Source organism: Platichthys flesus, chromosome 6 (assembly GCF_949316205.1).
Source record: "Platichthys flesus chromosome 6, fPlaFle2.1, whole genome shotgun sequence".
NCBI classification, from domain to species: domain Eukaryota; kingdom Metazoa; phylum Chordata; class Actinopteri; order Pleuronectiformes; family Pleuronectidae; genus Platichthys; species Platichthys flesus.
The window spans coordinates 309,431-326,555 of NC_084950.1; the positions used below are offsets into that span (position 1 = coordinate 309,431).

At 53.6% G+C, this 17,125-nt stretch overlaps 1 protein-coding gene across 2 annotated transcripts; it reads right to left on the reverse strand.

The window, feature by feature from the left end:
- Window positions 1-670: 670 nt before the first annotated feature.
- Window positions 671-17,039, reverse strand: LOC133955643 (zinc finger C3H1 domain-containing protein-like). 2 transcript variants are annotated; one of them, XM_062390581.1, is made up of 35 exons: window positions 16,361-17,038; window positions 15,489-15,890; window positions 14,965-15,155; window positions 14,464-14,878; window positions 14,139-14,350; window positions 13,916-14,039; window positions 13,737-13,831; window positions 13,258-13,449; window positions 12,740-12,898; window positions 12,512-12,649; window positions 12,187-12,305; window positions 11,960-12,100; window positions 11,546-11,720; window positions 11,343-11,471; window positions 9,307-9,924; window positions 9,075-9,184; window positions 7,311-7,442; window positions 7,111-7,232; window positions 6,587-6,688; window positions 6,380-6,508; window positions 6,107-6,284; window positions 5,786-5,972; window positions 5,509-5,697; window positions 4,406-4,643; window positions 4,211-4,316; window positions 3,933-4,131; window positions 3,633-3,727; window positions 3,416-3,523; window positions 3,138-3,242; window positions 2,908-3,058; window positions 2,451-2,551; window positions 2,248-2,349; window positions 2,061-2,100; window positions 1,671-1,733; window positions 671-1,425 (listed from the first exon to the last, which is right to left on the reverse strand). In XM_062390581.1, exons 1-35 carry the CDS (start codon window positions 16,905-16,907, stop codon window positions 1,306-1,308), a joined length of 6,234 nt encoding a protein of 2,077 aa, XP_062246565.1. In that variant the 5' UTR covers window positions 16,908-17,038; the 3' UTR covers window positions 671-1,305. The 2 variants fall into 2 exon arrangements, with proteins under 2 accessions (XP_062246565.1, XP_062246566.1); XM_062390582.1 differs by lacking the exon at window positions 2,061-2,100 and having other exon boundaries at window positions 16,361-17,039.
- Window positions 17,040-17,125: the final 86 nt, after the last annotated feature.

Here is a 17,125-nt window from a genome sequence, read left to right on the forward strand (position 1 = left end):
ACATGACCAAGAAAATCTAAGCACTGAGCTTTTCTTCTGTATAAATACATAAAACATTCACTTTCCTTCCTCTTGTCCAGACAGATCCTCCCTGTTCTGATCTGTGTAAACACGATTCGATATAAATGATGTGATTGACAGTTGGTTTAATGAGCCTCTTGTTTCCAGGAGAGAACTCTGATATCACATCTGCTTCATTTCCAGATGTGACAGATTTCTGTGATTCATCAGTTTAAATTAAGACCGTGTAAGTTACTGATCAACAGCGCCCCCTGCAGACACATGGCGATTAACTGTCGGTCGCTTGTATGATGAATGTTTTCAATGTAAAAACAAAGTGAATCAATGTGTTGACTGAGACGTCCCACGAGATATTACCCATGATCCTCTGCTTCCTGACCCTGAAGAGCTGCAGCTGTAACAAATCCGCAAAACTGAATTCTTCATACTTCAGTTTCCTGCTGAACATTGGAGATAAACTCTGGTTTTCAATAGCTTCAGTGTTTTTAACTGATCTCAGTTCAGCTTTCTCTTCAGCTGGTTGTGTCTGTGACTCTCAGTCAGTTGTTCTCACAGGAGATGGAACCCACTCAGCAGCGTCACAGAGAACAGACGCTCAGGGAGAGAAGAGGAAACTAATGTTCACACAGAGGAAAAACACTCAAGACTCTTTTTGATTAGAAAATAATTTAATAACATTTGATCCAAAAGAAACACCAGCAGGAGGCGCTCTCCTCCTTGCTAATACTCTTTAATGATTTTATGGCAGAAACAAACCAAAAGGACAAATTTCACATGGGATCACGTTGGCGAGTCACTTGTGTTTAAAGATGAAGACGCCGCCGCTCAGCGTGGATCAGTCTCAGTCACTCACAGGAAATACTACACAGGCAGCAGCTGGATCAATAAGCACTAATTACTTTGATCACGTTAACAAAATAAAAGTCTTCTTTTTCCTCTGGGACACAAAAAGACAACGTGCAGCAGGGGGGTGGTGGGGTGGTGGGGGGCTGGGGGGGTCAAACACAGCCCCCCGCCCCCCAGATGAGTTAAAATAAGAGGGTAAATGAATCCAAATGAAAAGAGAGAAACAGAAGAAGGGAGGACATGAAGAGAGACACCGTCCCTCTGCTCGATACTTACGTTCAGACATTATCTCGTCTCACGCCATGAGCACACCAGACGTCCTGCAGGGGGCGCAGCCTCCAAGTCAGTCTTACCTCGTCTGTCTCATTCAATCCTCTGCAGCCAATCAGCTGCTTTCTTTTTACTGCTGACGACGAGAGTCCGTCACAGCTGATGACATCACTGATCTCCTCCCTGCGCTTGACGCACCACTAAACTCACGCCCACTTGACCACAGCGGTCGACGAGTGTCTTCAACCTAGAAGAGGCGGCGCCCTGAGCCGCCTCAAACAGCAGGCGCTGCAGGGAGGAGAGGAGGGGTCAGCAGGGAACACGGGTTCATATGTTAACACGTTTGATATCACACACATATCATGTGACTCACACTGATGTCATAATTACTGTGTGACCACAAACATCTACAGTCACATGACATCATGTGATCAGCACCAGACAGCGAGTGAAAACCGGAGCACAGACGTGTGTTTGCGTGTGTGATTACACGTGTGTTGACGTGTTCAAGAGGAAGTGAAGGTGTGAATTACATGTTTCCACAGGGCGGCACACAGAGGAAGGTTCTGAAGAGCCTGATGATAGAGGAGTCGCACCTACAAAATAAAATAAAATTACAATTAAATAAGGATTAAAATAAATTAAAGTAATACAAAATAAAATTCTATAAAATATAATAAAAATACACAAAATAAAATGAAAATAAAATGTAACTGAAACCCAATAACAATAAATGATCCAAGTCGGGTTTAGTGGTGTCGACTTCTCACAAACACATTATCTAAAGCGTTACATGTTACAGTGGATGGAGAGAAACATCCTGCAGGGGAACAGACAAGATTCATCATCATCAGCAACTTCACACACGTTTCAAGAGCTTACAGAAAACTCTGTTAACCCCCCCCCCCCCGTCACTCGCTCACCTCACATGACTCCTGGAGCTCCGTCTCCATGGCGATCGCTCTATACGCGCACACACAACACGTTTCAGTTCAAAGGATTTTTATTACACACACACACACGCACGCACGCACGAAGGCACGCACGCACGCACGCACGCACGCACGCACGCACGCACGCACGCACACGCACACGCACGCACACACTTACATTTTCCAGTGCGTTAAACTCTTTGGAAAGTTACTTGTCAACATCCGAGTCTGAAACTTCACATGTTCAATGTTTCCATCCTGCCACTCGACAAACAGCAACCTGAGAAAACAACAGAGCAGACACACAACTGACACACAACTGACACACATCACACCTCAGAGTGTATGTGTGTGTGTGTGTGTGTGTGTGTGTGTGTGTACCTTAGGCTCAGTTCAGTGTTGGTGGGCATGGCATATCTCAGTCTCTCCATCACAGGTGCATGTTGGGACTGTGGCAGACGGTTCAGATAAAGAGTAACCACCTGTCAGACATGAACAGATGCTCATGAGCAAGGCACTGGTCCTGTTTGTGTGTTAGTACTGAGAGGTCCCTCAGGATTACATCACGTCCAACAAGATTTTGACCATTAAACACTACAATATACATTTTCTGCATATTTAAAAAAACCTTCTGTTCATATGCCCACACACGGGCCACAGACGGGCCACAGACGGGCCACAGACGGGCCACAGACGGGCCACAGACGGGCCACAGACGGGCCACAGACGGGCCACAGACGGGCCACAGACGGGCCACAGACGGGCCACAGACGGGCCACAGACGGGCCACACTCCTCCTCCAGAGAAGTGGAGGATGGACAGACAGCGGCTCACTGACCTGGTTGTGGAAGCGGTAGCAGTTCCAGAACTCTGCTGGGTTGAAGGGCAGCTCCAGGCGGGAGGGGACGGTGCTCAGGCAGCGCTGCACCAGATGGGAGAACTGTCCTGATGGAGCACGGCTCTGCTGACTGACGCTGAACATCAGGTAACTGGCAACAGGAAACAGACACAGGTCAAAGGTCATTCAGCTGCGATCTAATACCGGTGTTAATCTGCAGAGAAACTCACTCCAGCCACAGGGTGTGCAGCTCCTCCAGCTGCAGGGGGGAACCCAGCGCCCTCTCAAAGGCGTCTGTCGTCTGCTCCACAGAACCGTGCAGCCACTGCCAGCGACTGAACAATTACACAACGTCACAACTTCACCTCAGAGAGCGACACAACTACAAAGCTCAGGAAACTGCAGCGACACGGCGAATAGTCATCCTACAGCAACACTGATGAAAACTGTCAGTAGATTCTGTTCTATCTAAAAGGATTACATCACTGCTACACACACAGACACACACCAGTGAACGAGGTGCAGGTAGGGCGTCTGCTGGTTGACTTGCTCCTGAAGATCCTTTTTGACAATGGGACTTCTCAGAAGCTCCTCGCTGGGAAAACCGAGGATGTGACTGAAGGAAAAAAGACGGAAAAAACTAACTTGCACTCGTCTGACGTCAGAAGCTCAACATGTTTAACCTTCGACCTCAGGACTTCAGTCCACAGCTTGAATCCACGTACCGGAGAACATCCACAGGTTTCCTCTGACTCTGTTCGTCCTCGCAGAGCGACAAGATGAACCCTCGGAACAGAGGAGCCACGGCACTCGACTTCTCCTGAGGAACCAACATGCACACGCTCTGTCCTTAAAGTGACAACGAATGGAACATGGTGACATTCATATGGAGCACAGGGGGAGGAGTTTCAGAATTTACCCAAATATGTCCTGCCATATTGTTGTATATTTTTCTCTGATTTTAGATTTGACCAACCTGAAAAAGGTTTGATTGCAAAACAAAGCACATCCACTTCTGAGCTCACCTGAGTCATGAGGAACTTGCAGGAGTGATAGAACACCTCTGCGTTGTTGGGACACTCGGCCAGAGCGTGCAGCCACATGCTGACCGCCTGGTCGCCGTTACCTTTCCTGATGTGGAGGTCGGCCAGAGCGTCTCGCAGAGCGCAGGACTCAGGACAGAGCTCCAGCAGAGACTCACACAGAGCAACAGCCTCGTCGTACCTGCAGCGAGGAGATGGATGGAAGGTTAAGAAGCAGTTTGGGAGTTCAGTCCCAGTTTGAACCGGCAGCAGCCGCTCACCTCTGCAGCAGTTTGTTGAGGAAGATGAGGTTGTTGTGAAGAGGAAGACAAGCCAGCGTCCTCTCGCTCTGGGACAGAGACTTGTCGGTGCACCGGTGGATGGCATCTGAGGAGGGAAACACCAAGGTGAGACCTGAACCTGGATCAGAAGCTGGTGAATGGCCCCCCCGACCAGGGGGCCTCTAGCCTCTGTACCTTGAAAGAGAGCGATGAGGATGTCGAGTGGCGTGCTGATGTCCTGTGCTGATCTCCACGGCAGCAGGAAGGACTCTCTGCTCACCAGCCTGGACGGACCGGACTCGACCGGGTCACAGAGGCCGGACGGCAGCCGGTCGAACTCCGTCAGGTGGATGTAGGACAGCCACACCAGCGCCCGGTCTCTGGCCGTCAGGTGCTCGGCAATACTCTGCTCGTCAGCTGATTTCAAAGCATTCTGAAAAAACACAAAACAAGAGTTTTAGAGACGGAGCTTTGATCTTTGAGCGTCTGGGTTCACACGGGACTGACAGATCGAGAGACGGGTGAGACGGGTGAGAGAGGTGAGACAATCACATGGGTGAGGGAGGTGAGACAGTCACATGGGTGAGGGAGGTGAGACAGTCACATGGGTGAGGGAGGTGAGACAGTCACATGGGTGAGGGAGGTGAGACAGTCACATGGGTGAGGGAGGTGAGACAGTCACATGGGTGAGGGAGGTGAGACGAGTGAGAGAGGTGAGACAGTCACATGGGTGAGGGAGGTGAGACAGTCACATGGGTGAGGGAGGTGAGATAGTCACATGGGTGAGGGAGGTGAGACAGTCACATGGGTGAGAGAGGTGAGACAGTCACATGGGTGAGAGAGGTGAGACAGTCACATGGGTGAGAGAGGTGAGACAGTCACATGGGTGAGGGAGGTGAGACAGTCACATGGGTGAGGGAGGTGAGACAGTCAGAAGGGTGAGGGAGGTGAGACAGTCACATGGGTGAGGGAGGTGAGACAGTCACATGGGTGAGGGAGGTGAGACAGTCACATGGGTGAGAGAGGTGAGACAGTCACATGGGTGAGGGAGGTGAGACGAGTGAGAGAGGTGAGACAGTCACATGGGTGAGGGAGGTGAGACAGTCACATGGGTGAGGGAGGTGAGACAGTCAGACGGGTGAGACAGTCAGACGGGAGAGGGAGGTGAGACAGTCAGACGAGAGAGGGAGGTGAGACAGTCAGACGGGAGAGGGAGGTGAGACAGTCAGACGGGTGAGACAGTCAGACGGGAGAGGGAGGTGAGACAGTCAGACGGGAGAGGGAGGTGAGACAGTCACCTGCAGGATGGCGAGCGCGCCCTCCATCCGGCCGGTGAACAGGTGGAGCTGGACTCTGTAGAGCAGCGCCTCCATCAGCTGGAAGGACAGTTTGTCTGTGAGTCGTGCCGACGCCTCCGTCAACAGGAAGTGCAGCAGACGATCACAGACATAGTCCCGCCCCTCGAAGGAGCTCTCCAGGTTCAGGTACTGCAGGAGGACGTCATAGGGTTAGGGTGACACGAGTCACACGAGGACAGATTTCAAGCTACACCCTGACGATGATTCCAGCACTTACGTTCCACCACACTCTGTAGTCGGGGGCGTGCTCCACAGCCATCTCACACATCTCCTGCACCTCCTCCCTGCTGCCCCGCCTGGAGAACAGGGACAGGTAGTGGCTCCACACCTCCGGGTCGTCACAGTTACTCTCCAGAGCACGGGACAGCGTGTTGAGGGCGGCCTCCAAACTCTCACCTGCTGACCTGCAGACCAACACACGTCCGCACATGGTGTGACACAACACGAGCTGGAGGGACCAACACACATCCGCACATGGTGTGACACAACACGAGCTGGAGGGACCAACACACATCCGCACATGGTGTGACACACGTACGTTTCACTCTGACTCAGGTACTTGAAGGCCAGTTTGATCCACAGCTGCGTGTCTCCAGGGTTCTCCAGGACGCTGCTCTCCAGGTTGGACAGGTCGTCCGTCTCACTGTCAAAGTAACGCTTGTCTTCTGACGTGATGCACACGTCTGCGGTCGAGTGGCTGATCTGAGTGCGGTCGTCTGTACCAACACAAACAGTCACGAGTGAGTCACCTGCTGCAGAACAACCTGAGGAACATCTTCTACCTGGGATCTCTGGACAGACTAGAACTCACCGGGTCTTCCAGGTGAGATGTGTCCGGGTGCGGCTTCGTGCTCGCTGTCGTCTTCAGGCCCGAGGCCGGACTGGGCCGACGGCTTGGGCCTCCACCTCCTCACGTCCTTACACGTGGTGAACGGAGGAACTGCAGAACAAGAAGAGGCCAGAGGTCAGATGAGAAGAACCAGTCTGATGAGGAGTGAGAGAAGACGAGGGGACGAACCGTGGCGCTTGCTCTCGTTGACCTTGCTGACGAGGAGGACGGCCTTCTGGTCCACGCCCATCCGGTCTTTGTTTGTGCCAAACAGCTTCTTCATGTATTTCTCTACAACCACAGACAAACACATTAGACTCTGACATCGGTGAACTGACAGGATCCGTTCCCTGGGGTAGGGTTAGGTTAGGGTCAGGGTCAGGTAAGGGTCAGGTCAGGTTAGGTTAGGGTCAGGTCAGGGTCAGGTCACGGTCAGGTTAGGGTCAGGGTCAGGTCAGGGTCAGGTCAGGTCAGGTTAGGTTAGGGTCAGGGTCAAGTTAGGTTAGGGTCAGGTCAGGGTCAGGTCACGGTCAGGGTCAGGTCAGGGTCAGGTCAGGGTCAGGTCAGGGTCAGGTCACGGTCAGGGTCAGGGTCAGGGTCAGGGTCAGGTCAGGGTCAGGTCACGGTCAGGGTCAGGGTCAGGGTCAGGTCAGGGTCAGGTCACGGTCAGGGTCAGGGTCAGGGTCAGGGTCAGGTCACGGTCAGGGTGTCACCTGTGGCGATACCGACGTCGTCGTCCGAGCTGCTCTCAGAACAGCCAATCAGAGACAAACTGTACGACAGAATATCCGTGAAGAGTTGGTTGGCCGTCAGGGAGCAGTTTCTCATGTGCTGCCTGCAGGGGGAGACAGAGACGTTAGACAGCTCAGAGACCACGCCCACAGACAATCCACAACTCCGATCAATCACCGACCATCTGCAGTCGTCGTCGTTGCAGGTTCCTGTGAGGTCGAACCGGCAGAAGCACTTCCTGGGCTCGATGGCGTTGCTGTACGTGACGGAGCTCAGCGATAACTTCTCCTTGGTCCTGTAATACGGACTGAACCTGACACACAACAGCGCCCCCTGTATGTCAAACAGCTGCTCACTTCAACAAATCATAATCACAGTGATTCACATGACGACACATTCAACTTCAGTCAAAGTGCGTGTCGCCAGTTTGTTGTCAGCGTGTCGCCTGCGTGTCGCTAGCGTGTCGTCAGCGTGTCACTAGCGTGTCGTCAGTTTGTTGTCAGCGTGTCGCCTGCGTGTCGCTAGCGTGTCGTCAGCGTGTCACTAGCGTGTCGTCAGTTTGTTGTCAGCGTGTCGCCTGCGTGTCGCTAGCGTGTCGTCAGCGTGTCACTAGCGTGTCGTCAGTTTGTTGTCAGCGTGTCGCCTGCGTGTCGCTAGCGTGTCGTCAGCGTGTCACTAGCGTGTCGTCAGTTTGTTGTCAGCGTGTCGCCTGCGTGTCGCTAGCGTGTTGTCAGCGTGTCGCCTGCGTGTCACTAGCGTGTCGTCAGCATGTCACTAGCGTGTCGTCAGTTTGTTGTCAGTGTGTTGCCTGCGTGTCACTAGCGTGTCGTCAGCGTGTCGCCAGCGTGTCACCAGTTTGTTGTCAGCGTGTCACCAGCGTGTCGTCAGTTTGTTGTCAGCGTGTCGCCTGCGTGTCGCTAGCGTGTTGTCAGCGTGTCGCCTGCGTGTCGTCAGCGTGTCGTCAGTTTGTTGTCAGCGTGTCGCCTGCGTGTCGCTAGCGTGTTGTCAGCGTGTCGCCTGCGTGTCGTCAGCGTGTCGTCAGTTTGTTGTCAGCGTGTCGCCTGCGTGTCGCTAGCGTGATGTCAGCGTGTTGTCAGCGTGTCGCCTGCGTGTCGTCAGCATGTCACTAGCGTGTCGTCAGCATGTCACTAGCGTGTCGTCAGTTTGTTGTCAGTGTGTTGCCTGCGTGTCACTAGCGTGTCGTCAGCGTGTCGCCAGCGTGTCACTAGCGTGTCGTCAGCATGTCACTAGCGTGTCGTCAGTTTGTTGTCAGCGTGTCACCAGCGTGTCGCCAGTTTGTTGTCAGCGTGTCGCCTGCGTGTCGCTAGCGTGTTGTCAGCGTGTCGCCTGCGTGTCGCTAGCGTGTTGTCAGCGTGTCACTAGCGTGTCGTCAGTTTGTTGTCAGCGTGTCGCCTGCGTGTCGCTAGCGTGTTGTCAGCGTGTCGTCTGCGTGTCACTAGCGTGTCGTCAGCGTGTCACTAGCGTGTCGTCAGTTTGTTGTCAGCGTGTCGCCTGCGTGTCGCTAGCGTGTTGTCAGCATGTCGTCTGCGTGTCACTAGCGTGTCGTCAGCGTGTCACTAGCGTGTCGTCAGTTTGTTGTCAGCGTGTCGCCTGCGTGTCGCTAGCGTGTTGTCAGCGTGTCGTCTGCGTGTCACTAGCGTGTCGTCAGCGTGTCACTAGCGTGTCGTCAGTTTGTTGTCAGCGTGTCGCCTGCGTGTCACTAGCGTGTCGTCAGCATGTCACTAGCGTGTCGCCAGTTTGTTGTCAGCGTGTCGCCTGCGTGTCGCTAGCGTGTCGTCAGCATGTCACTAGCGTGTCGTCAGTTTGTTGTCAGTGTGTTGCCTGCGTGTCGCTAGCGTGTCGTCAGCGTGTCGCCAGTTTGTTGTCAGCGTGTCGCCTGCGTGTCACTAGCGTGTCGCCAGCGTGTCGTCAGCGTGTAGCCTACCTATAGGACTTGAAAACCAGTAGTGGGCTGTGGTACGGTCCAAAGGGAACAGGTTTCAGCTCTGGACTTCCTGACGGACTTGAGGTGGTGTCCACCTCCATGGAAACCTCCTGCAGGGACAGAAGACTGCGTCAGAGGAACAACCACCACGTTCTGACTCTATCTTCTGTGACACCATCATTTTGAATAGATAACAAGCAGCTGCAGTGCTGATTGGACCATCTTCTTTCACCTGTCCACTGGGGGCGTGGTCTATGTGCTGTCCCAGTTTGTGCAGCTCGCTCTGCAGCAGCTCTCCGAGCCGGGCCTGCTGCCGGTGCCGGAGCTTCAGAGCATCCAGGTCCAGCCCCGTCAGCGTCTCTGCAGGAGCCTCGCAGCCGCTCGGAGTCTTGGCAGGTTTGGAGCTGCTGTCTTTAGCCGGCGTGGAGCTCAGCTGCTCCAGGTTGGGTTTGGTGAAGGAGCAGCTGGACTGACGGAGCGAGTGGCGCCGGGGGCCTCGAGCAGCGGCGGCGGCGGCGGGTGTAGGCGCAGGTTCGGGTTCGTCGACCTCCGCTACGTCTTCGCTGTCTAGTGTGAGTTTGTCCTGGGTGAGGTCGTGCAGGGAAGGCTGGGGAAGGGGGAAGGGACTGGAGGAGGGGGGGGCCTGGGCCTGAGGGTCCGGAGGGGTGGGGGCTCGTGCCGGCGGCTCCGATTGGCCCTTGTGGTGCAGCGCCTGGGCCTCCTTCAGCCTCTGGATCTTCAGAGCGTACTCAGACTCCAGCTGCTGCAGCCACTGCTTCTGAGCAATCAGCTCCGCAAAGTGACGCTCCGAGCCGCGGGGGGGGGCGTCCACCCGCTGCAGCTTCCTGACCTGAGGACAGAAGACGCTTCAGGTCAGTCTGTCGGTCTGTCAGTCACCTGTCTGTCTGTCTGTCTGTCACCTGTCTGTTACCTGTCAGTCAGTCACCTGTCTGTCACCTGTCTGTCACCTGTCAGTCAGTCACCTGTCTGTCTGTCTGTCACCTGTCTGTCACCTGTCTGTCTGTCTGTCACCTGTCTGTCACCTGTCAGTCACCTGTCAGTCACCTGTCTGTCTGTCTGTCACCTGTCAGTCACCTGTCTGTCTGTCTGTCACCTGTCAGTCACCTGTCTGTCTGTCTGTCACCTGTCAGTCACCTGTCTGTCTGTCTGTGCGTCACCTGTCTGTCTGTGCGTCACCTGTCTGTCTGTGCGTCACCTGTCTGTCTGTGCGTCACCTGTCTGTCTGTGCGTCACCTGTCTGTCTGTGTGTCACCTGTCTGTCTGTGTGTCACCTGTCTGTCTGTGCGTCACCTGTCTGTCTGTGTGTCACCTGTCTGTCACCTGTCTGTCACCTGTCTGTCACCTGTCTGTCACCTGTCTGTCACCTGTCTGTCACCTGTCTGTCTGTCACCTGCCTGTCACCTGCCTGTCACCTGCCTGTCACCTGCCTGTCACCTGCCTGTCACCTGCCTGTCACCTGCCTGTCACCTGTCTGTCACCTGTCTGTCTGTCACCTGCCTGCCTGTCTGTCACCTGAATTTCACGCAAACTAGAGGACAGACTTCCAGAGGTGTGTATGAGAGTTTTACTTTATTACCCACCCCCTAAACCAGTATCTAGAGCCGCCCCCTAAACCAGTATCTAGAGCCACCCCCAAACCAGTATCTCGAGCCGCCCCCTAAACCAGTATCTAGAGCCTCCCCCCAAACCAGTATCTAGAGCCGCGACTCACAACAAGTGCAAAGAAACAAACCCACAACAACAGGAATCAAGAAAGTACAAGTTCTTCAAAAATAGAGCCAAACTACAAAGTGCTATAATTAGGTGCTACTACCCTAACCCTTTTTTTTTAGTGAGGCTGGCCAATTTAAAATGGTGATCTAGACCAACCACCTAAACCAGTATCTAGTCCTAAACCAGTATCTAGTCCCACCTCTAAACCAGTATCTAGACCCACCCCTTAAACCAGCATCTAGACCCAGACCCTGTGCCAGGATCTAGACCCAGACCCCTGAACCAGGATCTAGATCCACCCCCTAAACCAGCATCTAGACCCACCCCCTAAACCAGGATCTAGACCCACACCCCTGAACCAGGATCTAGACCCACACCCCTGAACCAGGATCTAGACCCACACCCCTGAACCAGGATCTAGACCCACACCCCTGAACCAGGATCTAGACCCCGCCCCGTACGGCCTGGATATTTCTCTATGCCCCATGTCCCCCTCGTTGCTGGAGGAGGAGCAGTAGATAAGAGGTCACTCACAGGGGTTTGGTTCAGGTCAGATTTGCGTTTGGATCCTCGTCCAGCCGCCAGCTGAGCCTGGGCCAGTTCCTGCTCCAGCCTGGCAGCCAGACTCTTCTTGATGGACACCCGATGTTCAACACGATGCACCTGCACAGAGCAACAGAGGTCAGAGATCCAGTGTCTCTGGGGGGTGGGGGCAAACCGAACCTTTGGAGGTCTACCTGTTCCTGCAGCTTCTTGAGGAGGGTCTTGTTGGCACTGACGATCTTCTCTGAGGCCAGCAGCTGCTCTCTCAATTTGATGACTTTGGCCTCGGCGACCTTCAGAGACTCTTTCTTCTTCAGCTCCTGCTGCAGCAGATGTCTGAGGACGGCCTCATCTCTCTGCAGCAGCTCCCTGTGACAGGACAGAACCACTTGTTCAGCAGCTGCTCTGTGAGCAGGACACTACACGCGACACACGGACTTCCTGGTCTCAGGTGGCATCTTGAGTTAATTTTGTGTCCTCCACCCTCAGTCAGTGTAACTGTGTACATTAACGCTTCTTCTCCAGACGAGTTCTTTCTCTTTCTAGATTTCCTGGATCAGACACTGCTTGCTGAGGGAGCCCTCCCTCCAGCTGCGCTGACGTCTCACCTGTTCTTGTTGAGTCTCTGCTCGGCCTCACTCAGCTTCGCCTCCACTGTCATCCTCGCTGATAGATCGATCACAGACTCGGTCAAAGCAGGGCTGGAGCTCCAAGGACTCTTGTCCTTCAACATCTTCTGCTTTTCCCTGCTGTGAACCGTGAGGAAACATTTCACACTTCAGTCTTTGAAAGCTCCGGACCATTCCACAGCGTTTCTAACAAATGTGTTTGGTACCTGGCGATTTCCTCTTTGAGCTGACGGTACTCTGCCTTCTTTGCTTCAGGTAAAGCCTCTGGAGTTCTGACGGGGTTGTTCTCCTTCTCAGATCCTGAGGCTCCTTTAGGCTTCGCTGCCTGGATACACCCGAGACAAGAATTCACATGTAACACGTCCAGTGCCCTCAGACACATGTTTTCAAATGTATCGTCCATATAAAGCACATTTCTCTCATCACAGACTTAACAAAGGGACTGACACGTCCACACCTCTCACACCAGTTTAATCTTTCAAATACTTTATTTCCCATTGTATTATCCAGCTCCCTGAAAAGGTGGCTGACCTCCACCGTCCTCCTGGCTTCTTTGATCATGAACTCCAGTCCACCGAACACCGTCTGTGTGGAGCTGCAGGCGTCCACGTCCGAGTCACTGTCGTCTGAATCATTGAGTGAAACCACCACCGACTTGTGTCTGGGCAGCTGCAGGAAACAGGAGCACGCACACCAGGCTCAGACAAATGGCTTGTGGTAGTGTGTAGGTATAAAACAGATGTGCTGTCAGGGTCTTACCACCAGCGGTGCTCTGGGGGGGTGTCCTCTGGTGAACTTGTTGGTCCGTGGCTGCGACACCGTGTTCAGGCTGACGGTGCTCAGGTTCCCTCTGGGTGGCAGCGGAACACCTCCAGGGGGCTGGCAGCCGGGGGAGGGGGGACCACTGGAGCTCGTCTCCTGGAGGGAAGAAGAGTTTCACAGACGTGACACAGCAGCACCACTTGGTGGTCACAGTAAATAATACAAAAAGTAAATGAATAAAATAGAAAGTCGGTCAGTTTAATGTTAAATATGATCAGTGGCTGTTTGCAGTTCACCACTGGTCCTCTGTTTATTCAGAGTTTAGTGATAACGTATCACAGGTCCAAGTCAAACTACATTCAGACTGGACCCCGAAGTGTGAAGGCGATAAGATGAGCGTTCTCCAGATACTAGAGACATGGAAACCGAGTTTAGAAACAATACTCGAGTACTTCAGTACAGAGGAAAGGAGCGCCTGAGCTAAGCCCCGCCCTCTCGCCTGATTGGTCACACACCTCATTCACTGCCACCCTCTTGTTGGCCATGGACATGAGACACGTCTCCCTCAGCAGCATCTCCTCTTCCTCCTCCTCGTCAGCCAACAGAGGTTTTGGGGGGGGGTCCAGCTCATCTGGTGGAGGGGGGAGAGGCGGAGGCGGGGGAGGAAGAGCGGACAAAATGGGGGAGAGGAAAGCCTGAGAGAAATCCTGAAAGAGACAGAGACACGTGTGTTACATGAATGTGTTTCACATAGAACTGAATAATAAAGCTTTAAATTTCATTTAATTTCAGTTCAATATTTATGGATATAAAACTTCTTGATCAGGTTTCACACAGAACTAGTCAACCTCAGATTGATATAATGTTTGTAAAGATTTGTGAGGAGTTTAAATCCTCGGACGGAAAAACTCTTCTTCTCATCTATCTTTTTTATCTTGAGACCATTTTTGTCCGAATCATCCTTCTCCAGTTTCACGAGTCTGAGGAAGCGTACCAGTCCGAACTGAGCCGGGTCCGTCACATACAGAGACACCTGAGAGAAACATCCTGGACCTTCAGGGCTGAACGACACGCGTGTTGGAGACGGGACTGAAACACAAACCACATGATGATGAAGTAGAGAACAGGATTATGAAACAGTGACCTTCAGCCTCTTCAGCCTCGTCGGCTCACCTGGTGAACCGGTCTCACTGTCGGTGTCCATCGCCACCTCGTCATAGTTGTCATATTGGTAGAGGTTCCCTGAGGCGTCCAGGCCCGGCTTACCCGTGGACTTCCTGTGTTCACGGTCCCTGGACTGAGGGATGGAGAAACACTTGTTACTGGTTTTGACCAGCTGAGATCGGTGGACTGGTTTCGACAGGTCAACATAGAGTTTATGCATTGACACTCTTACCTTACTGTGCGTGCTCATCTTCCCCCCCACCAGCTTCATGAAGCGGTTGTACTGCTCGTCCTGGTTGGACAGGTCGCGGATTCTGCGGATCTCCTCCTCTCGTTTGCGTCGCTCGTCCTCGTCCTGCCGTCGTTTCTCCTCCTGCTGTCGCTGCTGCTGCAGTTTCCATGTCCTCAGCTGCTGCTTCCTGAATGCCTGCTTCGCCACCGAGCCTGGGAGCCGATGTGAGGGAACACAGAAGACAAGGATGAGTTTGTTAACCCGCTTCGACAGAACCAACCACAACACCACCATCGGAAACTCGTGATGTTTGGATTCTTCTCACCTGGACTGATCATCTTCTTGGTCACGTGAGGTTTTCCTGGTGTGCGCCCTCTGTCCTGCAGAGCTTTGGGACCAGGTTTCAGACTCTGTTTGAGCCTGTCTCTCTCAGGGGGTCGGTTGCCGATCTGGGTTCTGTCTCGGTCCCTGTCCAGAGGTCTGGACCGAGCTCTATTCCTCTGTGCAGCGGCAGCAGCAGCAGCGGAGGAAACTGACCGGGTGGTCACTCTCTGTCTGGTGGCCGGGGCGGCCCCGGGGCTGGGGCCAGGTTTCTTCTCCTGAGTGGCTCGAGTGATCCGGTCTTTACTCTTCTTCATCACCTGCTGCTCTTTCTGCTGCCACTTCTTACTGGCTGACTGCAGAGCGAGGAGACGCAGCTGCAGCTCTGACAGCTCCTCCTCCTCCACCTTCACCACGGGCTGAGAACAAAACAAAGTCAGACTGAGTTTCAACAGATGCAGACTCTCACAGCAGTCAGCGGACACCCCGGGGAGGTCAGTCCCACCTTGTCAGGAGAGACGGCAGAGTCCTCGCTGGACGCCGACGACTCTCTGCAGCAGGAGCAAATCTTTTTATGTTTGTCCTTCTCGTCTCTGTCGGTTTCTTCGCTGCAGCACGAACAGTTTTTCTCCTCGGCCTCAGGTTCAGGCCTCGGTTCTGTTCCTCCTCCATCTTCTCCTGTTTGTTCTTCCTCACCTGGAAAAACCACACAGCTCAAACTCAACTCCAGCTTTACGATCCCGTCACTTTGTTTGTCTGAAGATTGAAACTCTGATCTCAGGACTGCTCCTCCAAACAAAGATCAAATCAAAAAGCATTGATTCTTCATAGCGAACAAATTGAAGTTAAATCATCAGTCTATCAATTCTCAAAAACGTTGCTGATGAATTGAAATCTTGAGACGCTGATTTGATTTATTTTAATGTTGTTTAATGAACCATCGTCCGATTCGTTGATTTTTGTAACTTTAGCCTGAAAGTGATAAGATTATCAGAATAGTTTTTACTAAGTTGACATTTTATTTCTCACCCTGTTTCTCTGCCCCGCCCCCTGGGCCTGCCTCGCTCTGTTTGTCCTTCAGCTCGTCCAGGAGAGCGGGAGCCGGCAGTTTCTGACGCAATGGTTTGATGTTGAACGCCTGGAACACCTTCCTCTCCAGCTCCGTTGCCTCCTCGCCTCCTGCCAGACTAGGAGCCGCCTCAGGCTCTGGTCTGGTCTCTGTGATGCTGGCCGTGTGGTCGAGGACCTCCTCTCTGGCGGGCGAGGCTTTGGGCTCCAGGGCCATGGTCTCCTCTTTGCGGATGCACTCCAGCTCCAGCTGAATCTGCTTGTACTTGCACAGAAGGTCCTCGAAGGATTCGTCAACACTCTTCTCTGCTTTGGAAACAGAGTGAGTCGCTTTCCTCGTCTGATTCCGGCCCTGAAGCTTCTCTGAGAAAAACATCAAGGACGGACAAACATGGTTTCCACGTGGTCCCCCTGAAAGGTTCGAACCATTAACCTTCTGTCTTCAAAACGTTAACTTTCAATTCACAACAGGAAGTCAAACATCTAATGGTTTTTAATCAAATTAAACACATGTGGTTCACCGAGCAGCTGGAGCCTGTATGACGAATGATGAGTGGATGAATGTGTTAACCTGTAGAGGTCAGAGGTCGTCAGTCATTTATATGTGATGACAACAAAGATTTGTATCTAAAAAAAACTCTGAATGGGTTAGTGGTCAGATCTCACATCACCCCAGATCCAGACCACTTACACATTCTCTGCTGGACTACACTCAGACCTGGTCTGTGTCGGAATACATGTGTAGAGAGTCTGGATCCTCAGGCTCTGCTTGTGGTCCAGGCACAGATCCTGGACCCTGACTCTCTATATTCAGCGGTGACAGAGAAGGATACGTTTTCTCGACGGAGAGTCGGTCTTGTTACCGTGACTCTCTCCGAGTCCGTAGCGACCGACCGGGGCTCTGCAGCCGGGGCCTCCCCCTCCCCTGCTGCCTCGACTCCAGGCTCCACGTCCACCGTTCGGCATGACCCGGTGCCTGAACCTGCCCAGGGCTCCGTGGCTCCGCTCCCAGAAGCTGGACCGCGGGCTGGGCTCGCCGCGAGGACCGAGTCCCGGCGGCGGCGGCAGAGGAGGCGGAAGCGGAGAGGGAGGCCGATCGGGCCCGCTCGGCCCGCACTGTTGCCGCAGAGCCGGGGGGAAAGGACCGTGTCCATGAGCTCCGAGGTTGTACGGCATCCGGAGGCGGAAGTCCGGCGGCGGGTGGCCCATGCGAGGCAGCATGTGCGGGTGTTGGCGAGGCTTCCGTGTTCTCGGAGGAGCCGCTCCGCCCGGCCTGCTACCCTCCCCCCGCCGGAGAGGCACACTCTCCTCGGTTTCATCATCGCAGATCTCTCCGTCTTCGAGCTCCCCCTCCTCGGGGGGAGACCGGGTCACCTCCATGCGGACTCGAGCCAGACAGACTGAGATCACCGGAGCCCGACGATCATTCCACCGGACCACAAACCGTCAAACAAACTGAGACTAGGTTCCGGTCACCGTCTTCTTCTTCTCTGCATCCGCTGCTGCTTCTTCTTCTCTGATGGACAAGTACCGCGAGACAACACGAGACCTGACGAGAAGGGAAGAGGGAGGAACACACACACACACACACACACACA

What these genes read in the sequence shown, in the direction of transcription:
- LOC133955643 (XM_062390581.1), bottom strand. Translation starts at nt 16,907, where the DNA reads ATGGAGGTGACCCGGTCTCCCCCCGAGGAGGGGGAGCTCGAAGACGGA. An exon ending in AGAGGGTGGCAGTGAATGAG is followed by an intron (nt 12,899 to 13,257) that starts GTGTGTGACCAA and finishes TCTTCCCTCCAG; the next exon opens with GAGACGAGCTCCAGTGGTCC. An exon ending in GCAAGTTCCTCATGACTCAG is followed by an intron (nt 3,728 to 3,932) that starts GTGAGCTCAGAA and finishes TTGGTTCCTCAG; the next exon opens with GAGAAGTCGAGTGCCGTGGC.